Source organism: Pyrgilauda ruficollis, unplaced genomic scaffold, assembly GCF_017590135.1.
Source record: "Pyrgilauda ruficollis isolate IOZ18807 unplaced genomic scaffold, ASM1759013v1 scaffold13, whole genome shotgun sequence".
Taxonomy (NCBI): domain Eukaryota; kingdom Metazoa; phylum Chordata; class Aves; order Passeriformes; family Passeridae; genus Pyrgilauda; species Pyrgilauda ruficollis.
Genome location: NW_024511432.1, coordinates 7,030,364 through 7,054,011, shown reverse-complemented (window position 1 = coordinate 7,054,011; position 23,648 = coordinate 7,030,364). Strand labels below are relative to the sequence as shown.

The window sequence follows — 23,648 nt, the reverse complement described above, 5'->3', positions numbered from 1 at the left end:
TTCAAGAAATAAAGTATCACTGTGGGCTTGTTGAAAAGATGTATTTCCTATCACCTGGGCTTAGGTGCCATCTGGTGGCAAGAGAACCAGGCCTCACAGTAAAACAAAATTGTGAAAGCCCTCAGAGAGGACAACACAAATGCTTTAAATTTCATCCATTTCCCCCCTACACGGGTTAAAACATGCTGGCCTCCAGGACAGGGTGGGGGTAAGCCAAGGGCCTGTGGAGCACAGGGTTATCTGAAAGCACCAGAGCTGGAATCTGCTCTTCAGAAAGCTGCAAATGCTGCCACCAGCCTGTATGAGCTCCATCCTAAAATGTAGCTGCTTCCTTTTCTGACAGAAAGCTGGATAAGGACTATTTTTAGGACTTTGGGTTTTGCATTTTCCATGCTGTGTTTGGTGCCTGTCCTGGTATCCACTTACTACACTAAAAACAAGTAAGCAGAAAGGATCACATTATGTTTGCAAACAAAAGGTTTAAAAAAATAATTCCAAGAGTGAGGTTTGAGCTCTGTTACCACTGAAAGCAAGAAAAATAGGGCAAATGAGGAAAAAAAGAGCAGCAAATAGTTTCAAGAACTACAGATTCTTTTACTGTGATCCTGATTTTATCAGGTATATCCACACTGAGTGGCATTTTAGTTTGAAGAATTCAGCAGCTTTCCAAGCTGTGTTTACTTGGCCACATTTTAGATGGGACATTTTAGATTTAGTTCACACAGTGACCACAACCCACCCGTGGGCCCTCACAAGGGAATCTGAATGCTTAGAAGCAATCTTTACTTGTCACTGAGGACCTGGGAAGGAGAAGGGGAGTAAGGGACAGATGAAAGGAGTAAGAGAAATGCCAAAGCAGGACTAAATGAGAAAAATGAAACATGTTTAATTAGTGTCTTCTGTAAAACTTTACAAATGTACAGCATAGTGCAAAAACGCAGTCTCAGCACATCACCTTCAAGTGAAATTAACAATGTAAAAAGCCAAGGAACACAAGCTTCCTTCTGCACAGGAATGGCTCCTGAGTGTCTTCCTGGAGGTTCCTCTCTCACCATCAAGCTCCAATCTCATGTTTATAGTAGAGCAAAAAGCCTAAAGAAAACCCCTGGAACCCTCCTGAGAGGCTGCTCCCCACGAGCACAGGCTGGAGCCCGCCCTGCAGGACACAGCCTGAGACAGCCAGGGCCCAGCTGCACCTGGCTGTGCCCACGGGCAATGCTCCCCAGCGGCTCATTTCTCAACCCCAGGCAGACCATCCAGTCAGACACCAGCTATGCCCAGCCTCAAGCATCTGACAGGCTCCAGAGAAACACAGGAAAACTACTCAGGAGCTGGAAGTTAAGCATGTGCTTAAATACCTTGTTGCATCAATACATTCAGTGTTAACATGAGAGCAGCCTGGAGTGTGGAAGCTCCGAGAAGGGTATAAATCTTGAACATACACTGTCAGTGTCAGGAGACACCAGGCAGTTTTCAATTATCTATGAGAAAAGAAGTGAACAGAGTGCAACTCAATGACTTTCCATTGCTGGAAAGGGCAAAATAGGGTGGAAATGGGCTGATCTAGGTGAAATTTCTAAGCACAAATCTGTCAAAAAGAAAAACCTTGTTCAGGATGCACTCAAGCACATCATCTAAATACCAGACCAGTGGGGGCTGCTGGAATTTTCCCTTAGTCCTGAGCACAAACAGTGGCCAGGATTAATTCAGGAGCTCTCACAACCTCACTCCTGCAGAGACCACACCACCAAGGCAGTGACAGAGCTCCCAGCACAGGAATCAGCTGGGCAAAAATGTGCTCAAAAGTGAATGTTTCTGAACTAACACATTTGTTCACATAGTGATAAATGGATGGAGGAAAGGGCTGTGACAGGAAGGTCTATTTTAAAAATGCTCATCTTATTGAGGAGATTTTGAGCCTGCACTCATGTGAGTGATTAGCTACACTTTGGGGTGGATGCTGCTTGCCCGCAATGCTCAGAAATGTGGTTCATAACCAAGAATTGTCATGGCAATGAAGGCAGGCCAAGCATTTTTTCAGATAGTACTGGCACAGCTTAAACCTCCCTGTCTAAGCCCTTAGGAGGCCTGAGTTAATTGAATTTCCTGGGTCTGTCCTACAGCATTTGGGTAACCTTCCTAAGGAAAAGTAACTCAGGGAGAAGATACTGAGATAAATAATATGTTCTCATTAGAACTACAGCATAAAAAACAAAGCTGTGCTTTGTTGAGAAACTCAGTTATCAGAAACCACATGGATGGGGAAGGTTAGCTCAGCCTTTGAGGCTGGTCTCAGATGCACAAAGGACAGAAGAGAAGTTTGTGGGACATGGTGGACTAACCATTCTGCCTCTCTTCTACACTGAGCAGCTGAGAGTCCATCTAAAAAAGGGATCCAATAAATTAAACTGTTTGATCAGATCTTACACATCAATAAACCAACAGGCACATCTTCAGGGGAAATAGAACAGGTCAAAGCCAAGGGAAAAAAACCCATTGAACTGGACATGAAATACTTAGCCAGCACCAAAACCCAGAGTGCACTCCCTCAGCCCTCTCTGCACATGGAAAAATTGTGTGTGCAGAAAAGTCTATCCCTTTTCTAAGTATGGAGTGCCCTACCTATATGTAAGAGAAAATAAATTTGGGGCAAAACAAATCCCAAACAACAAAACTCTCAACTCACCATGGGATGTTTTGTGGCCTGTGATGATCTGTAGCTCCCCTAAGAGCCAGAGGCACATTCTTGGTGGGGTCACTCAGAAAACAAGCTTCTACATACCCCAAGAGATCTTTTTCCTACTCACCCTAGGAGGAACAGGTGCATCCCATAAAACCCAGAAAATGGTTTAAAAAATCTTTTTAGAGCATTGGACTGGCATGTAGAACTATTTTCCATTCAATTACCAGCATCAACAAGGGTCAGGCATCTTAGCTAATCTGTGCTGCCCCAGTAAAATCTAACAGTTTGCTATTGCAGGCACTAGTCAGGATCACTACTTTAGGAAGTCTCAGATGGACTTTCAAGCTACTCTTCACTTAAATTTTATTAAAAGATTTGAAATTTCTAAAGCATTTTTAAGGAAAAACAAATCCTGGCAAGTTCTCACTCCCCCTCGGAGCAAGCACCAGAAGTAGTATTTTGTTTTAAAAAACACTGAAATCCAGGTGCAGGGAGGGTAATGCAAGAGCTACTGACCATTTCCACCTACTAAAAAAAAAATAAAAGAAAAGGGCACAAAAAGAAACTCTCTTGCAGGTTTCTGAGTCAGTTTTGCTTCTTCACATTCAAACCTGTGGATGCTTGGATGGGTGGGAGGGAGGTTTTGTTTCTTGGGAGCTAAATCACTGGCTGTTGTCCGTGGAAGAACTCAGGTTTAGAGGGATATCCCCTTGGACACCCACAGAGGACATGTAGGAAGCTGTGTTTTCAGAAGGAACATAAAGTGATGAATTTTCAGGCAAGCTGATGAGGTCGTTCCCAAAGATGGACTGACGGTCGAGGAGGAACTGCTGGGCACTTTCAAGGATGACATCTTTCCCTAGGAACAGACAGCAGAAAATTCAGCTTCTGGAAGGCAGGTTGCCTAGTTTTACATATGTAGAACTGAAAAGTGACAAATCCCAACTGCAGCAGCAACTGAGGAGCCTCACTCCAGCAAAATTGCTTGGAAGTACCTGGGTAGAACTTGGACTCACTCAATAGCCCATTAAAATCAAGGGGAGTCTCTGCAGGTCACCTTGATCAAGCAGGTCAAGCAGGTGCTGCTTGAAAGCTGAGATGCCTCACAAGTGAAAGAGGGATGACTGAATGTTGGAGACACTGAGAAGAGGATGAGAGCAACTGCTCTTCTCCTTCACTCAAGATGTGTCTTTCTCCCTCTTTGTAGAAAGAGTTTGCAAACAGGGGATGCTCAAGGACTCTCTTCAGTGTACCTGGGCTTTTAATGCCTTTGAGGTGCTCGTGAAAGAGGCTGAGGCTGCAAGCCCTTGAATGACACACAATGAATCAAAACTGGGGCAGGTTCAGGTGGCTACAGCACCAAACTGGGGCTCACAAGAGCTTTTCTTTCAGGTCTATCCCAGCTGAACACACATGAACATACATCACGATTCCACAGCCAGGGCAACACTCCTGGATTCATATCTAAGGTCAATAACACACTTTATCAGAGTCAGCAAGTGGATCAGCTGGACTGTTCCCTTGAGGTCTGCTAAAAGGTCTGCAGAAAGGGACACACAGCCTGTGCCTCTGGCTGCCAGCAGCTGCTGGGGCACCTCCTCTGCAGCAGGAACCAGAGGAACCCCAACACTGTACCAGCTCTTACCACCCTTCCCACTGAGATCACCACATTGAACAGGCAGAGAAAACTGTGGAAACACTGTCAGACACGATGGGGACCCAGTGCAAAACCAGTTCAATTCCATTTACACCTCAGTTTATCCCCCACCCTTTTCCCACTGCTCAAGAACTGGCTCAGCAGCTGCTGTGGAAACATTGCTGGCTGACAATCATGAAAGTAAAATGACAGATGTGGTTTGCTCCCTCAAATGGCAAACTGTCCGTGCTGGACATCCTATGTGGCTGCCTGAACTACATCCTACTGCCAGGTCCACAGAGCTGCTGCTGCTCCTACCTGGGCAGGTGGTGTTGAATGGTGGGTTGAACACTTTTGGGGGCAGCTCAGTTGCACTCTTCTCCAGATCCACCGTGAGTCGCTGCATCTTGATGCAAAAATATAAACTACAATGTACAATTATACAAAGACAGGGGAGCTTGTTAGAACTAGGCCATGTCTGAGCGCCGGTGCTTCACCCCACTGCACAACACCCACAGGAACACAAGAACACAAGCCATCCTCCCTGCTCAGCCTCTCCCCCAGCCTCTCCCCACCTCACTAGAACAGCCACACCACGTGCTCAGGGGCAGATCTGCCCCAAGGACACGGCTGCGGGAGGTGCAATCCCCTTTTCAGCACTGGCTAATACTGTGTGAAGCTCATGTCACATGAGGGGCCAGGCTGCTGTCACTGTGGCTGCCATACAAAGCAAACCCACAGTCCTCTGAAGCCAGTACAAAGAGGAAAGAGATTTTCTTTCCATTTTCCTATGACTGTCTTTAAATTGAAACTGGTTTTTGCTTACACAGTGCTCTAGGCACAGAGCTCCTGCACGTATTGCTTCCACACTTCTCCATGCTCATGACTTTCTGTAGGACAAGCAAGAGTTCCTGGGAAATTTAGTGGGCTCAAGGACTGAACTATTGAACATTGCAGCCCCCTTTCCTGGCCTTTTATTGTAATTCTTTTTAAAAGGTTATAGCCCTTGCTTCCAAGACTTGCTAATTAATATTAACTATTTCCTAGACACTCTTCTTCCTAACACTCAGGAAGTGGAATTACCTAGAAAATTCAAAATTATTAAAACCTAAAAAGGATGTTGATACCATGCAGAAGGCTTAGAGACCTTTTGCATTTCACTACTTGAGCATCTTGTAGAGATATCTGTCAGAACCATCCAAGCTTTCATTCAACTTGGTTGTCACAAGGGCTCTGAAAATTCACTCTCTCACACAGGAAAAGGAGCCCAGCCATGCAATACACTTCCAACCTTAATCCTTCTGTGAGTCTACAGTTTCCTTCACTGTTTATTAAACCTGCTCTTTCTGCACTGCAGAAATGTCTGTGTAAGTATCAATTCCAAAGAAATACTGCCCAACAATTTCTCCATGCTTCTTCATGCACGGGCATGCAGGAACCTCTGTTGTAGTTGCATGATATTTTACTGCTCCTGAAACATACAGGGATGGCTGCACTTTGCAAAGGCATATTTTATAAAGATCTCTAGCACAAAGACACTTTATAAATCTATGGTATTAGTAGGATGTGACATTCTCACTAAGAGAAAGTTTAGAGCAGCCAGTTGCAATTAAAGCCTCTAGGACACCAACAGTCAAAGCTTGTCTCCAGACAAAGCCTGGCTGAGTGGGAAAAACAGGTCAAGAGTATAATACAACACTCCCATGCTGCCCCCAGGAGATGCCTACGTGCTGTGCTTTAGCTCACTCTCCCCTCTGGTTATGAAATAACTTCCTCAGTTATGCACAAGCTCTGCTTCATAGTTCCATTATTATTTAGGCAAATAAATCTAGGGGAGGTGTCCCTGCAGTGGGCAGGGGCTTTGGAGCAGGATGAACATTAAGGTCATTCCACCTCAGCCATTCTGGGGTTCTGTGATTGCTGTTTTCATAGCTCAGAAACACACAGCTCTTACCGGGGGCAGACTGGCTTCCACTTCAGTCAAATTCCACTCACTCAGAGATAAATTGGGATTAAAGACCTGTTGGGACAAAAACACAGTTAGGGTTGTGAAAGGTGAAATGGTTTGAGATTCCCATGCCCTGCCCTGCCTGCTGGAGGGTGCAGCCCTGCACTAACTGGAGCTGCACACAAAGGCTCCTGTGCTGACTGGAGGCACAGCTGGGCTGGGCTGGGGGCACTTGTGCTGAGCCAGGAGCCTGCTGCCTGCCAGGGGAGGGACAGCACAGACACCCCATGCCACTGTCCTGTCACTAACCAGGGCAGCTCACACACAAATCAAAGCCCCTTTCTGCTGCTCTTGAGTCCTAGGGCACTCCCAGATTCAAATGACTTCTAAAAGCATTCCAGAGTTTAGTAGCAGAGGGCACGTTACTGTTGCATCAGGGTTTTGGTGGCAATTTCTTGACAAGTCTGAGCAATTTGGGAAAAGGATCTGTTGATCTGAGGCCAATTTTGAGATTCATCCTCACTCTTGTGACAGTTGCACAGAGAGAGAAGTATGTCAGTAACAGGAAAACACTTCCTAATGAGAAACAAGAAACAGAAATCAACAGTCAGTGATAGAGCAACCATTAGAAAAGCTCTCTGGAAAGTCAGAATCAACCACAGACACTTGGGAACTGCTTGAAGAGAATAAGATTGATTTTTTTTTTAATTACTTTTCACTTTTCTGTTTATCCATGCAAGCTTACAACCTGCCTTTACCTGAAGCACCTCCTCAAGGGGACATATATTTGACACATAGATTTTTTTTCTAACATACAGAGTTATTTGATTGTTGGCAAAAACCTTTCGTATACCGACTATATGTACAACAAAGAAATAAACAAACCTTCCTGTTTCTGCATGTCTGCTTAAGAAAAAGCCACCATCAGTTTTCTAAAGAAAGATGATCTAAGAACTGAGACTGATAAATAGCTCAGGATTCAATAGAGAGGATTTTACATTGGCTACACTTCCCAGAATATGAGGAAGAGGGGAAGGTAGGAAAAGCTAAACACAATCTAGGAATATCTAAGATGTAGAATATGCAGAAAATTAATTAACCCCAACAAAGAAATTATTAAACTAGCTAGAGAGTCATATTAAACAAATTTTACATAAATGTGTCAGGTCTCATGTCTATTTCTTTACAAAATGCACTGCTTTGTGCCCCTAGAAGTCCAAATATGCATATTAAAAAGAAAAAAAAAAGGGCACAATTTAAAGCTGAAATCTTATGAGCAGGTCAAAACAGAGCTGTGACTCCACAAGCTGCATGTGGCAGACAAAATGCCACACGAGAACAAGCAGCATGACCTGAATCACAGCCCAAAGGAACCTCTGTGAACTTCACAGCTCTGTTTGATGCAGCCTTCCCAGGAACACTCACATCCAAGAGGCTGGCAGGCTCCAGGCTGTACTGCTGGCTCCTCAGCAGCAGCTGCAGCCCCTCCAGGCTCCAGTCGGTGCCCTCCAACGGGTCTGAAATGTCTGTTCTGAGAAAACACAAGGGGAAACATTGCCACAAAGGAAACCTGCAGAGGTACCTACAGAAAGCAGGACTGAGCAGCCTTCCAAAAGGATGTACATGTTTAAATCTAATTTTGAAAACCAAGAGCCTGCTGTCAGCCTGGGTTTATGCCATAAAACTTGGTTTAATCCCAGAGTACAACTCAGCAGAGCACACAGGGACTGGGCAGATGGTAAAACAAATGAGACAATCCCTCTGCTGGGTGACACGTGGTTTGGGGATGGATAGTCTGTGCACATCTCCTCAACACTGGGAAAATTAAAGCTTTCCCTTAGAAGAAATCTTTTTAGAAATGCACTTGTAACCAGAACAGGCTGCATTGCCACTCTCCTTTGTCAGAGATGCCTGAATTACTGTTAATTAATGCTTTTTAAAGGAGTGACTTTTAGCTGCAGGCATTTACCCTGCAGGCTGCATTTACTACAGACATTCAACTAAATGAGCAACAGTGAGGCCCTGCTGTGATTAAACCCCCTGAAAGTTATAAAAATTTTCTCTTAAAATCAGGTCTTTAAAAAAGGGATTATTTTTCTTCTAGTAGTATGTTTTTAAGCATCCAGTGGGTTCAGAGGGAGGACTTTGATTCTCTCTAACAATTTAAAGGAAAATGGAAGCTTTTCTGATAACCCTATTGAGTGTTTTGGGTTCCCCTCCTTACACTGTTGCAGTTGCTATCAAGAATGAGCTGCAGTTAAGTTCCCCATCATCCACCCAGCTGCACCATGCTTTCCTTCTGCTGGACACTCCCCCATGACATGGCTGCTGTTGGGATTTCAGTCTCAGAGCACAGCCCCAGAAGTGGCACTGGGATCACCCTGGGGCTGAGCCTGATGTCCCAGTGCCAGTCCCCTGGGCAGGGCTGTGGCACAGTGCAGTGCAGGCCTGCAGACAGACACAGATGCTGCTCTGGGCTCCAGCTTTCACTCGGACCTTGGGCAAATCCCTCTCAATGCAAAAAGCCTTTTCCTGCTCCCACAGTTCTGCACATTCTCTGACAGCTCTTCCTCTGCCGGCTCCTTCAAGCAAGTGATCCACATGCCTCCTACCTCTGTGAACTGACCCCTGGGATTAAGGGGTCCTCTGCAGGTGCCACAGGTAGAGGATGGAGCTCATCAGGCTGCACTTGGTGCTTGCAGTGACCCTCCCTCCCCACCTGGGCAGGGGAGGAGAGGGCCATGAGCAGGCAGGGCCGCAGCTCTCCCTGCTCGCCTCACCTGTCCAGCAGGGCCCTCCTGCCTCTCCTCTCGGGTGCCTGGGAGGTCCCTGGTGGGGCTGCACCACAGCTGCCTTTGCCCTCCAGGACAGACTGGACCATGGCCACGGGCAGCACCGGGGGCTCGGAGCAGGCCCGGCAGCCGGGCAGGGGCACCTCGGGCTCCGCGCTGCCTTTCACTCCGGGGCTCACTGGCTCTTCCTTGATCAGCATGAGGCACTTCTCCCTGCGGCAGAGACAAGGCTGAGCACCACACACAGCTGCTCTGCAAAGGCCTCGTGCTACTGGGAAGGGCAGGAGCACAAGGCCTTGCTCCCACTTCCCACCAAACTGCCGCAGAAGGTCTTTCCATTTCCTCAGATGGGCAAAAGAAGGCAGCAGCCTCTCTTTCTTTTCAGCAAGCTCCAGAAACATGCTCAGCTGGAATATCTGCAGTCACTTCATCAGTCACAGCTATAATGAATTTGCCCCATTCAATTGTTTTGCAAATATGGAAAATAAATTTCTATGCACTGATCATTTCTTGGGTGAGTGTTAGGGACACATTAAAGGGACACTGGGCTAAAGAGATTCCCCTGAAAAAGAAAAGTCTCCACCTTAGAGATAAGAATGGGATCAGTAAGACCATCCCATGCAGGAGTTAGGATTCAATCAGCAAGCACTCTAGAGAGCCCAGTGACACAGGTCAGGATCCTGTGGCCCTGCAGGACTTGAACAGAAGCTGTCAAGATCTGACAGTCATAGTCAGATGTTTTGCTTAGTTGGAGGCAGAGGTTTGCCTTTTCCAATGGGAAGGGCACCCCACATTATTTCCAGATGGAAAAATGACAATGAAGTTTTGTTTAGAAGAATTTTGTGTGTAAAAACCTCTGTGTTACTTGTAGGAGACATAAGAGCTCCCTGTGAACCTGCACAGCTGGAGCCAAAGCAACAAAGGCACGGAGATAACAGGGATGGTTTGTGACACTACAGAGCTTTCCTCAACATTCCTTTCAGGTCATCTTCTCATCTCGTGGGGCCTAAATTCCCACCCAAAACATAACTGAATTAGGAGGTACCACACCTGACCTGACTGGGGCCATGGCTGGCTCAGATGTTAAAGTTGTGCAGACACAGAACAGATCAGAAGCCACCAGATGGCACTCAGTAATTAGTAGAAATAAGCAACTTAACTTGAAGGTGATATTAAAGATTTTCTGCTTTAGAAATGGCTTCCAGGTTTGTTGTTTTTTTTTTTTTTTTTTTTTTCAGTCTGAAGCTCTTTACATGCTTCTAGTTAATTTTATGGCTATGGTTTCAATTATGCAACAGATTTACAGGCAATTTCTAGAGTATAACTGCCTTGCCTCTGTGCCTGAGAAACTCTTTCCATGATTCATCTGTCTACTTACTTTCCACTGACATAGCTTTAGCTATTCTGCTGCTAGCCCTAAATACACTGCATGTCTGTGGCAGGAAGAGATAAGCATTAAAATACCTCTGCATTCAGTTCTTAAGTTACTGGGGCCTTTTCACAGAAAAGTTGTCAAACATCGGAAGCTGTTGTGATGCAACCTTTCTGTTCTCATTAGCTGTTAGATGTACAATTTGATTGCTTCTTCTTTGCCAAAGCCAAAAGGAAACCCTCCTTTCTCTCTCTCATACAAGTGTCAGTATCTTATTATTTAATTAAGTCTGAGACAGTCCCTGTCTTGGGACTAAAGAAACATGGAATATTTCTCCAAGTGGGGAGTGGAAGTTCTCAGCATGAAACTCAGGATTTTGTTTTGAAAGTTATGCTGTTATTACCCCCCTCTAATTCTGAAAATCTGACCCACTTTGCAAACTGGAAAAATGTATTTCATCCCATATCTCCATAGAGATTTGCAAATCAGACAGAAACTTTGGTAGAATTACAGCCCCAAAAAAACTCTTGAGAAGAGTTGCATAAGCATGTTTATACCCAACTCTCCCTATTTTTAATCACAAACATGTTTACCTGTCATTTTCAGGAGGGGATTGCATATTCATGATGTTGGATGGTGATGCTTCAGTAACATCAGATATGATGGGTCCTCCAGCAATTGCAGGGCTGTTTATGCAAGAGGCAGGCTCTGTCGATGGCTAAGAAGAAAGCAAAAGTCATATACATTTATCCTTCTGACCCCAACACAGGTCCGAGGCCCCATCTGAGATGGTTAGGGTTTATTCACTGTGATTTTGAGTCCCCCCTTTATGGAAACCAAGAAAGATTTCACCTACTATGCAACATTATAGTTTCCTCTCACTTTTCCTCCAACCGCACAGAGGTACAGGTGTGAAATGAACCCTGTGAAGTGTCAGCAACCAAGAGGTTTTACCATGTCTGACATTTTGCCTAGACTGCTCAGTTTCCTCTGGAGGGAAAGATCCAACACAGCCCAATAGGGCTGTATGAGCCTCTCAGGCCAGCTCACATATTTTAACTGCATGACAGAAGTGTCTGGTGTCTGCTCTGCTGATGGTGGGGATCCCTCAGAGGGTACAAAAATCCCACTTTTATTCCCTCAAGGTGAACCGGGCTGGGGTAACAACATGGAGAGTTCAGTGTGCAGGGTCTGCCTTTCCCCACAAAGCCCATGGCCTTCCTCATGAAGGCATCCATAAAACTGGGGAGCTGAAGGAGTTTTAAATGTCATTCAGCTTAGCAAACTTCGTTTCTTCTTCACTGCCAAAATCTTGCCAAATTACTTACTCCATAATCTCTATTATTGCTGCAAACACTCCCCCCAGCCAAAGCCATCCCAGAGAGGCCAGAGGCTGAACGCACCGACTGTATGAAATAGGGGTCATGGAGGGGGTCTGGGGACAGGTGCCGGCTGAACTTGGGCACCGGTGCAGCCGAGATCCCGTTGTCAAGCATCAGAGGTCTGTGAAGAGAAACAGTTTTGTCTTCCAGCATCTACTGACTGGCTCCTGGCTGCTCACACACAAAACATCCCTGAGCCAAGAGCTCTTCTCCCCTGTCTACTCTGGTTCTCCTCAGCTGTAAGAGTCTTTCTTGCCTGGTGTTATGGGCAAGGAAGGCCAACAACAGTTTTGGAGGAGGTCACCGTCAAAAAGAGCATTACCCAAACAGAGAGGGGAAGGACGCAGACGTGCCCATGCTGCCCAAACCTACCCAGAACCCCCAGGCAGCACTCTGCTCTGCACCAAGTAGCTCCAGGCTGCACACCATCCTTTCCTGCAGCCCTTTAGAAGAGGCAGGAAAACACAAATATGAAAGACAAAACACGAAGGATGCAGATAAAGACAGAAGAGCTGAGGTTTCTGGAAGACAGACCTTTGTGTTTCCAAGGAAGCAGGAACTCAAATTACCTTGCAAATTGCAGCTGGTTGTGTGAAGTGTAATCCCCCATCATAAGGGGGTCAATACAGTTGCTGTGCAGGTATTCCTGTGCTCTTCTGCCCTTTTCAGCACAGTTTCTCACTAATTATTTGCCTTTTTACAAAAAAGCAATGGCCTAAGACATTTCTTGGGAGGCAAAGCTTTTACAGGGAGGACACAGCCCTGACCATGAAAATTAGAGGTTAGATCTGGCATCTCATATTTCTGCTTGCCCACTCTACTGGAGGAAAATTTCCCCAGTCATGAACCTCAGCAGCTGCTATTCTCTCCTTGAGCCCTTTTCTTTTCTGTCTGCAGTGTTTAGCTCTTCCAAGAGGCTCAGCAGAGGGGGTAGGCAGAGATGCACATACCCTGCTGGCTTGTACAGATTATGGGCTCCTTCATTCAATGTTGTGCTGCCCTTACAATCCTCACAAGAGGAGTCAGTCAAGAACAAGGACACTGACTTAATGAAAATTGACTCCTTTGAGGTGCTCGTGGGAGGTCTGGCTTCTTTCTCCTCAGCATGGAGAAGTTTCTAAGTTGTCAAAGGCCACAAGGTAATAAAGGTGGGAACTGGAGGCAGGTCTCTGTTCTCAGCAAATTCCACTCAATAGTCTCTTCCCCTTCTTTAAATTACAAGCACCCCAGGGCAAGAAAGGCATAGCTGCTCTCCTGAAAGGCACTAAGCTTCCTAATTCAAGTCATTCTATTCACTTGCCTTTAAGAGCCTATCTAAAGATACCCCTCAGCTAAAATTTTTCCCCACCTTCCTCTTTGTAAGGCCTGCAGGTTAACACCACCAAGCCAGTGATGGATACACGCCACATTCAGTGGCTGTGGGTCAAACTAAAGGTGTCTGTGGGCTGGCTGGGCCCAGCCCTGCTCCTACTGCTGCCAAGTGGCAAAACTGGAACCTGCAGGAGCAGCAGTGGGGTCCTGCCCTTTGGCCTCCCTCTAGTTAGCACTCCCATGTCCCTCTGCGTGCTGTGTTCCCCAAATAAAGGTCACGAGCTGACACGGTGCTTCTCTACAGAGCAGTGAATGGGGCCTGTCAGCAGGTCTGACTCTGCACTTCAGCCCATTCAGCTCCCATCACCATGGAGCCCTGGTCCGGTGACCGCCCGCCTGGGCGAGCTGAGCTTGTGCTTTTACTGAGGGGGCAGCATTATGCACCCGTGAGCGTGTGCACCACACACGGGGACTTACAGCTTCCTCTTTATCCCAGTGCTGCTGGGGCTTGATTGGAGCTGGCCAAACAGAAACTGAATCAGCTGTCAGGAGAGATCAAAATCCGGTGTTAATCAGCAGAGTGATTCAGCACTCCCTGCTCTCGCAGCCATTCTTGTCTCACACATTCCTCCCTCCCAACAGCACCCCAAAACAGCCATAGAATATAAGAGCCAAATTGCAAGAGACATTGGAGCCTGAAGCAGAAATGAGATGTCCAAGAACTCAAAACAGCCTGCCTGTTTTCAAGGGACACAGCCAGGTGCCTGCTTTGTGCAAGGGTTCCTGGGTGCATGTGCTCAGCACTTTCTCTCTTCACTGCATGCATGAAGAACTTCAGCTGGTCCTAACAGACCGGCGAAGTGCACACGCAAACATTCCTAGGCCCGGAGTTAGACCTGGATCCACTAAAGTTTTCAGAGACATTTAGAAGAGGTGCTATAAAGTCTGGCAAAGACTTTGCAAGTGAGAGAGGCAACTCCCTATGGAAAGCCTGGATGGAGGTCTGAGCTCTTTCAGTTGAGTTTTTCAGTTCTGTGAATGTCAGTGTTGATATAACAGGACACTAAAAAGGAGGGAGAGTAGCTTTGGAGAGGAATCACTTAGCAACATATTCCCAGGTCAGCTTGAACTTAATGCTCTGCTTTGACCTCCAAACAAAGAGAGCATTATTATTATATATCACAGCTGGCTCTTACTCATTGCTCAATATAACAAAATAGAGTTGCATAAAAGCCTCTACAAAGAAGCATGTGGCTGGTCCAGCCTCAGAGCTGGAGGAAGGCTTGATAGCCTCGTGCATTTCTGTCCAGTCCTGTGACTCCATGATGCCACGTGAGGGTCAGAACGTGGGGACTGGGATGTGTGACGTGCCCAGTCATGTCAGCACCATCCAGGAATCACTGGAGAGGCCTTTTCTATACTGGTCATGCTAGATTTTAAGGGAGATGGTTCTGCAGCCTAAAAGGTTGTACAGTAATTCCTCAACTATACCAGTAATGCCAGAAAATGTAACAGTGGCTGTTACATTCCCCCAGTGGGGCAATGGGTGGCCAATTCTGCACCTGCAGCTCCCCACAAGTGCTGGCAGCAGTGGGATTCCTCTTGTGAACAAATGGAAGAGGAAGATTTGGGAAGCCCAAAGGCATCGGTACAACCAGAACACAGCCAACACAGGGCAATTAGTGACAGTTGTGCTCTCCTGCCCAGGATTTCAACAGAAAAGTGGTTTCTAACATCAAAGAAAGGACTGACAGAAATTAAAATCTTTTGCTTAAGGGTCTGTGCTTTGTTAATGACCTGTTTCTATAGGACACATAAAAAGCATCACACAACTTAAAAGAAAGGGAAAATAATTACACTGTGGTATCACAGTGTGGAAATTATGGGACAAGAAAAAAAATCAGAGGAGGATATAGACCAGACAGCACAAGCAAGTTTGGAGTTTATATGGTAACTACCTTGTTGATGACTTTCTGTTGCTGTGAGTGGTTCTGCCGCAGAGAAACAACTTCCCGCCAAAGAACTTCATTTTGCCTGAAAGTGAAACAGACATTTTCCATGAGAACAGAAACATCAACAGCCCATGGTGCTGCTATGATGCACAGTAGATTCAACTGTGCAAAGTCTGTCTCACTTCCAGGCTCTTGCAGTGTTTGGCTCTTTTCAGTGTCCCAAACAAGCTCACACAATTTCCTTCCTTCTTCTTCCTTGACCTCAAGAGAACTATGGACCAAAGCATGGAGGAAAAACATAAAGAGAAGCCAACATTTATAGGGGAAGGTAACAAGAGGACACATGTTTTTGTGGAACATTTGGGCCAAACTCAGAATTTCAGCAAGGCCTGATTTGTGACTGTGAGTGATTTGGATCACCCAGACTGTCCTTCCATGGCAGCCCAGAAAGCCCAACCTCTCCACAACTGCACCAGTGTTCCCAAAGACAAGACTATGAACCGAGACCCTGTGTATTCTAACTGCTTAAAACTCATACAAGTGGTGGTTCAAATGCATGTTTGGTAGTGACTGGAGCAGACAAAAAGATGCTCCTGCATCTCAGAGCCTTGAACTAGGAGGACTGTAATGATGTTATTAGTGGGAGCCACTGATTTAACCCAACACAGACCTGTGTCCAGCTTGCATAAAGAAAATGTATTTTCTGTCTGTAAATGAAGCAGCACAGAGTGGAGCTTACAGGCGTCCTCTAACAGTCAGCCCCTAGGTGGGATGGAGAGAGGCAGAGTTTATTTACTGTGCTGCCTTCAAGTCTGGATGCCAGCCAAGTCCATGCTGCTAAAGGTTTTGCCAGCCAATTTATCTCTAGAGAATATGGACGTACCTAAACTGTCAGGCCAGCAAAACCTATCATACAGGTGAAACTGATAAATCCTTTTGCTTTCTAGTGTTTCTAGTGTGGATGGATGCTAGAACTGGGAAGGTAAGGTCCAGAGATCTGAAGAGCACAGTAGAACAGCTTGTATAGCAAGAATCTCTGCAGTGAGCTTTCTGTACTGGTCCTGACAGGATCTTCAGCAAAGCAGCATTCCTTAGTCTGACAGCTTGTACTGGAGTTATGTCCTAATTGTTCTTCACCAGTGTAAATTTCTTAACATGGAATCCGCTTGGGATTTCTCCTCTGTCTTAGTTTATAAAAATCACATTATTTTCATCAGTTGAATGCAATTTTGCCAGATGGAGGGAAGGAGCAAGCAAATCAAAATGGAGACTAAATTAAAATCAATGCCAAATCACTAATACTGAAACTCCTTAAAAATTAAATGCAAGCCCAGAAACTCATTGCTGCTGTATCTGGATTTAACAGTGCAAACTCATGGAAGTGCTAAGTGTGGGAGTCATTAAAAATTGATGCAGGATAAAAATAGGCATCCATTGCACGTAAGGTGCTGGTCTAAAATGAAGTTTCCCAGTATGCAGTGTTACTCTTAAGGCCCAGAATGACAGTGTCATCTGGTGGTGTATGAATATCAGCTCTCATTACAAAAGAAAGGGTTTGGGTCTATTTGATTATTCAAGTGCTTTTTAAACAAAGCTCTCTGTAAAGATTAAAATTCTGGAGGCAAATAAAAACCCCTCCAAGTACATGATTTATAAAACCATATCCACTTCCTCATCTTTTAGTGACCATGTCTGAGTCAGAAAATCCCAGAGTCTCAGACAGCTGGAGGCAGCCACATGCAGGAAGCATTGCATCAGCTTGGTTTGCTCTTATCCAACAATTCTGGCCATGTCAGATGACACAGTCTCAGGGAGATGAGTCCATGGACTAAATTATACAGAAGTTCTTATGTTACATATTATAACATACTATATTTTTTAGGCCAGTCATAAATTTTGGAGGTGAATGATAGCAGAAAAGTAATTTCTTAATAGCTGGAGTGGACTCCACCACATTTCTTTCAAGGACTCTTGTATGTGTGAGAGTTACATCTTTATCACCACTTCCATCTGGAGGCAATAGTTATCTAAGTCCCCAGGTTATGCACATATTTCCTGTGTGACCTTCTCTGTGCTTTCCTCATCTGTGAAGGGAAAACAAACGAGACAGAGAGGCTGAGCATTAATTCACATTTTGTAGATCAGATGTGCATAGAAATCCTACATGTCTCAACAGATCTCTGGTCAGTCCCTGGCTCCACGTGCTCCCTGGGGAGGGAAGTGTGCAAGGCTCCTCCTTTCAACCCTTCCCCACTCCAGAGAAGCAAATGCCCGTAGGAAGCAGCCTGAGTAGGATTCAACTCACTGCTTCATGTCCTGCACTTGACACTCCATGTTCTCCTGCTGACTCCTCAGTATCTGTACCTCGTATAGCAACCTGCTGAGGTCCTCCTGGCGCATCTTGGTCTCCTCACTTTTCACTACTGACACCTGAGGTGAAAGAAATCAAAGGTCGATTTTACCTGTGCAAGAAGGGCCATGGACAGAGACAGTCATTGTGGTGGCTCAGGTGCAGGACTGTCACCAGCTGAAACACCAGGACAGGCCACGTGCCAAAGAGTCTGAACTACTGCAAGAGACAAACAGAGCAAAGTGCAGGACAAATCTACTCATACACAGGGTCTGCTGGCAGAATTACATTCCCTGTCAGAGTGGGGACCTATTTCAAATCAGCTTGGGGGAAAACAAAGGTATTTTGAGTATCAGTGAGGAATTGATCTAGACTGATTAAATCTTTCTGCTTTAACTACAGAGATACCCAATCAAGCCTTATGTTTTACAGGGATGAGTCTGATGAAATGTTTCAAATTGACATACTACACTTGGATTTCCAAAAGGCTTTTATTCAAGTCCCTTTTCAGAAGTTACTATGCTAATTTAGTAAGAGAGCAACACTTTGTGGGTATTAATAATAGGTTAAAAGACAGAAAACAGAGGGCAGGAGTAGGTTGTTTCTTGTATAAGAAAAAGAGATGGCTGTTGAAGACCCTGCAGGACTTATGCCATATTTCTCTAGGAAAGCAGTAACAATTCAAAGGCAGAGGGGTGGAAAGCAAGCCTGGCCCTGCAGCACTACACAAACATCTTGTGATAGAGCACAACAGAGCAGAAAAACACAGACAAAGCCCTGCAAACCAAGAACCTGCAGCCTAGGTGCACATGTGTGTGGGGAGGACAGGGACAAGACCAGGGTGATGCTGGAGTCATGCTGAGCAGGATCTGGCAGGTGCCTGTTCCCCCCTCCCACACAGTGCCCTTACCTTCCTCTTGATGTGCTCCAGGAGGTGCTCGTGGCCCTGCAGGAAGCAGAGGTGCTGGAACTCAGTGTCGTCCCTCTCAGGCTTCACCAGCCCCCCCTGCTCGATGTTCACCACCTTCCTGAAGCCATCTGCACAGAGAGGACACGGCTGATGGGCAACAGGAGCCAGCACTCCCTCCAGCTCCCACCCTCATCACTCTTGAGGACATCTCTAATCACTCTCCACACTTTTTGAGCTGCTAGCACTTATCCCTGGATGTGCTTTTGGGGCACAACCACCAGAAACCCAGGGCAAGGGAGAGCCCTGTGTACCCCACTGGCCACCCCTGCTGCAGCCTATGTCATGAAAGCCTTTCCATCATGGGCACATTGGTCTGCCAGGAGCAGAAATGCCAGCTGTTAGGGAATTCCTGTCTCAAGCAACAGGGATTCAGGGAAAGGTTTTTCAAAGGCACAGACCATCAACAGGTGACACTTCTGGAAAAAAGGGTCACGTGTACATTTGGAAATCTCCTTTGAGTACTTCTCTGAATCCTTAAGAGTTTCTAAGCTGTATTTAAGAACTGACCTACAATTCACAAATATGCTACTTTAGAGTGAAATAGCAAAGTTAAAACATGACTAAGGAACTTAATTACCCATTGAAAAAATTCCAACAGCTATTAGAACAGTCATATTGTGGAAATGGCTGAAAATTACATCAAATTTAAATTACACCTCCTTTAAGGGGTAAAAATGTCTGATCAGCAAGGCAAGGTTTGCAGGGAGAAGTACTGTCTGTTACTAGTTCAGTGATATGGCTGGTGAAAGGGATAAGCTCAGGGCACAGGACCCACAAGAGCAGCACATTCTGGGGGAGGTGTCACAGTTGGTGGCCGGATAAAACTCCATATAGAATAAAATGGAAAATTAATAATAATAGGTCATCAAATCAATGCAAGAGAAGCAGAACACCTGGTTCTTAGCCCACATCCTGAAATGCAATCTAACAGAAATTCCATGCTGGAATTTAAGGTAAACACAAGGAGATCACTACTCTGGGATCTGAGAAGCAGAACCTCTTTGGCAAAAGCAATAATGCCACAACAAGTGGCACATAGGAGACCCCAAACTCTCCTCTGCACAATTCTCTCCCACAGCTCCTGTCCTCCCATATCTGTGGGGCCCACATGCCTGTGAGCTGCACTCACACATGTTCAGCTGCCGGACGAAGCTGGCCATGTTGTTGTGCTTGAAATACTTGGGCAGCACCTCTTTGGCAAAGCGGCCTTGGTCAAACACATGGAAGCTGGTGCCATTCTGCAAAGGAGAGAAGGACAAAGTCAGGGGAGCATCCCTGACCATGAGAGGTCCAGGAGGAGTCCTACAGCAGGGGAAGTCTTGTTCTCTGAATTGCCACCTTGAAGCTAAGAGTGACAACAGCCCTCAATGACAGATGTGCTCCTTTCAGTTCTGGTACAGTCGGGCCTCTGTGGCTGCAGGTTTGATCCTTTTCTGCTTTTTGTCACTGCTTAGTTGAGAGTCTTGGATGTGAGAAAGAAACCACTGACTTTTGTGCCCAAATAGCTGGTAGGTAGTTTGTGATCATCCCCTCTTGCACAGACTTCACAGAAAGACTTGAGTCTTAAGAAGGCCCTGAAAGTGGGAATTGCCATTATAACCTACTTGTTCAGATCCAACCCCAGTCCATCTGCTCCAGAGCACAGCAGTCCTGGAGGGAGCACTGCCTGGAGGAGACATGGCACAAGAAACACAGCAAGGCAAGAAGCAAATCATCTCTGTAGACACCACACTTGCCCAGAAGCTCTACGCATATTTTATTGATTATTTTAATAGCAAACAGCCACAAGGGCAACCATAAAATGTTGACAGTCACGCTTTGCAGCCCAAGCTAGCAACACACGTGTTAATCAGATAAATCTTCCGTTTCTGGGGTTGCATTGCAAAGATCCATGACTGCCAAACAAGGCAATCTGCCTGGGATTGCTGGCAGAGAAGATGCACTGCAGGCCATGTGCTTTCCCTGCCTGGCCTTCTACCTGCTGACAGCTACATCAGTGCAATGACATCAGCAGATATTAGGGACTTGCCTCAGCTGTAGCTGAGTTTGAAGGGGCAAGAGCTAAAGACAGCAAAACCTGCACCGTGTTGGCAGGGAGGGGTCTGAGACCAGCACACCAGAGTCATCCTCCTGCTGTGTTCAGTGCTGCTACCAGCAGAGGTGTCAGCCTGGGTGGGCATTCCACAGGGGCTGGTTTGTGGCACAGGACAGTGTTTTGTAGGAGTCCTCGGGCTCTGTGTGCAGTAGGAGGGTACCAGTGGTGTGAGTCCCACCTCACACCATCAGGGGGTCTGCAGCTGCCATGGTGCTCTCAGGGAAGTCTGGAAATCTCTGAAACAGGGAGTGAATCAGGGCCATGAGATAGCTCAGTGACTAAAGATGGGCTGGTGTGTGCCTGCAGCCTGCCCATGGCCTCAGAAACCAGCCAGCTGGCACACCCTGCTGCCCTACACTGCATTTCCATCACCACATGGTGCCAGTTGCCTCTGAGCTCTAACAATTAACACCCACGAACACGGGACTTTGGGTCAGCTGCACTTCTTGCTCCTTGCTTACTACTGCAAACACTGAACATGACTGTGCCTCAACAGTGCTCTTGGACCATTTTTGGGGACTTCCCCATCATTCCTTACCCTATGCAGCAGAAGCAAAGGCTGATCAAGCATTTAAGAGATTCACTGACCACCTGCATGTTGGAATTATCCTGTCTTTGAGAGTTTGCAGACAGGACAGCAGGGATCAGGGTTTCCCAACACTGCAGACACTGCCCTGGGGACCCAGCTGGTTTATTCTGCTTCCCTTGTGCTTCAGCCCCCTTACTCTGCCATACAGCTGTGTGTCCCAGGCTGGACCCACTGATGGAAAATGAGAAGCATGAGTTTTGTATACCTCAACAAGTCCTTATGGCCTCTCATGAGAGACCATTCCTTTGAATTCAGGGCCACAATGCTCTCAAAAGCTGGCACACTCAGAAGGGCTCCCACAGACACAAGAGACTTTGGGGTTACTGTGTGCTCACCATGTCAGTTTGTTCCCACACTGCAGTTCTGCCTTGGCTGTTTTACACCAAGGGAGCACAAATCAGAGAAACTCTGGAAGTCTTCTCTGCCCAAAGCAAAACTGACTCTGCAGCACAACAATCGTGGCAGATGCTTATCTTTACTGCTTTGGACAGAATTAGAAGGACAGGCATGTTGTGCTCTGACAAGACAAGTGCTAGTCTAGGAATTTGCCAGTTCTCCCTTACTGCACTTCCATTTTAAAAATGAATTTAATTACTTCTTGCCCAATCTACCACAGACACAGAGAGCAGACTTTTCCTTTCCACTTTACAGCAGACTTTGGTGTATATATAAACCATTACTGCATCTCCTCTCCATCTCTTCTTTATGCTAAGAAACAGTTCACAGCTCCTTATAGATCTTGTTTTCTAGAAGTACTGTTTAAACCCAGAAATCGTAGGTATGCACACAATCTCTCAGCTCCAACATCACCAATGCATAGACGCTGAAGAATATGTGAAACATGGATACCTGCAACAAGGGGAAAATGAGACACCTAAAAGCCTTACCAAAACCACCAAGGATGCAGTTGCAGACGCTGTTAGTTTGCAGGAAAGTAGAACGTGGTGGTGGTCAGTCAAAAATAACAGAGTTCTAAGTATAACAGAGAGGGGACTATTTACACAGGTTAGAAAATAATTTCTAGCTTTAAAATCCTTATTTAAAACTTGGTGGTTCTCAGAGGTATGGCCATGTAATACCAGCATCAAACAACCATGGTCACAGATATCAATGCAGCTGTCTCAGGTTTTAAATGAAAACTCTACTGGACACAAAGTACATATAAGAAAGGCTGCTTTAGACTTTTTTACCACCACCCTTTAAATTTGCTTGTGTTATAGATTCTTGATTTTGGAGAACAAGTTTATGCACACAGCTTATCTAGTAACTTCCTGCTGAAAACAAATCACATTATTTGCAGCAAGTCATAGGTCAAAAGCACAATGTGGTATCAAAGTGTTGTATAAAGGGGATAAATAATTTTATTTCTGTGATTGCACTTAGTATACTAATGCCTCTGTGACAAATAAGAAGTCAAAGAAAAGCAATCTATCCCTATAAGTCTGTACAGACAATATACAGCCACATCACCATGACCATCACACAGACTCATTGAAAAATCAAGCAAAGCTCTTCCAAAATGATTTAGGGTGCCAGTCTGAGATGTGTTTAAATTATAGGTTTGAGTCTGAATACTGAGTGCTGTTTATCTGCTGCCTTCCACCTAGACATTTGTGAGTGGCTGCTAAGAAACACACGTGAGATAATACCAAACAGCAATGAAACTTTTTAAGGGCTTTGCACATTTCCTAGAAAATGTTAGGGAGCTGCAGATTCAAGCAAGGTGAAAAATATTTCTCTCAAAGCATGCGGAATTCTTAGAATATTAAACACTTTTTAGAATGTTTCAAAGTGAAACGTGTAAATATTATAATTAAAACACCCACAAAACAGTTGCTCCTCCAAAACAGAAAAGCTACACTATTTCAGATAAATAATACCAAGTATATCCAAAAGTGTCTGTACTTAAATCCTGTTTTTTGCACTCTGCCAGTAACTGGGCAGCACCTGCCAAGCAGAGGGCAGCTCCAGTGCCATGCAGCTCTCGGGTCTCCCACCCGGCTTTCCCCGTTGTTGCAGGCATTAGTGACACCCAACACCTGTTACACTTACAGAGCTCCAGCAGATGAGATGGTTGGTTTCAGGGTCTTCCACCAGCGTCCAGAGTTTTGTTAGGAAGGCTGGGACATTGCTGGAGTATCCATCCATCACCAGAGAGCTGGGTGAATCCTGCATAGCTTTGCAGTGTCCCAGCTAAACTGACCCCATTGCCCTGGGCGCGCCTGCTCCCCTGCACGCGCCTGCGTCCCACAGAGAATGAGCCACCCAATTTTATCCCAGGCCAGTGGAAAGTAGGCAGCCAGGGAGTCACATCAGCAGTGCTGCTCACACTCTTAAAAACTCAGCACAATGGGATGGCATCACCAGCCCCAGAGAACAATACACAGAATGAAAATGCACTGCAGCCGATCCCGCAGAGCTGTGAATAAATGCGCAGCGTCATGCAAAGGGAACACGTGCTGCCCACCTTATGCTGGGAGGTGGGCAAGGCACCAGAGCAAACCCACCTGCCCAGAGGCTGGGGGACACCCAGGCACAGAAATCACAGGTTTCTGAAGGCACCCGAGT

The 23,648-nt window shown here is 45.9% G+C and overlaps 1 protein-coding gene across 1 annotated transcript; it reads right to left on the bottom strand.

The window, feature by feature from the left end:
- Window positions 1–2,737: 2,737 nt before the first annotated feature.
- Window positions 2,738–23,300, bottom strand: HSF4 (heat shock transcription factor 4). The gene is made up of 13 exons (XM_041458863.1): window positions 23,133–23,300; window positions 19,526–19,634; window positions 18,337–18,464; window positions 17,382–17,506; window positions 15,083–15,158; window positions 13,602–13,666; window positions 11,835–11,934; window positions 11,025–11,149; window positions 9,048–9,272; window positions 7,693–7,798; window positions 6,274–6,339; window positions 4,638–4,725; window positions 2,738–3,542 (listed from the first exon to the last, which is right to left on the bottom strand). Exons 1-13 carry the CDS (start codon window positions 23,253–23,255, stop codon window positions 3,346–3,348), a joined length of 1,533 nt encoding a protein of 510 aa, XP_041314797.1. The 5' UTR covers window positions 23,256–23,300; the 3' UTR covers window positions 2,738–3,345.
- Window positions 23,301–23,648: the final 348 nt, after the last annotated feature.

What these genes read in the sequence shown, in the direction of transcription:
- HSF4 (XM_041458863.1), bottom strand. Translation starts at nt 23,255, where the DNA reads ATGCAGGATTCACCCAGCTCTCTGGTGATGGATGGATACTCCAGCAAT. An exon ending in CAAGTGCAGGACATGAAGCA is followed by an intron (nt 15,159 to 17,381) that starts GTGAGTTGAATC and finishes TTTCACTTTCAG; the next exon opens with GCAAAATGAAGTTCTTTGGC. An exon ending in ACCCCTATTTCATACAGTCG is followed by an intron (nt 11,150 to 11,834) that starts GTGCGTTCAGCC and finishes CTTTCTTCTTAG; the next exon opens with CCATCGACAGAGCCTGCCTC.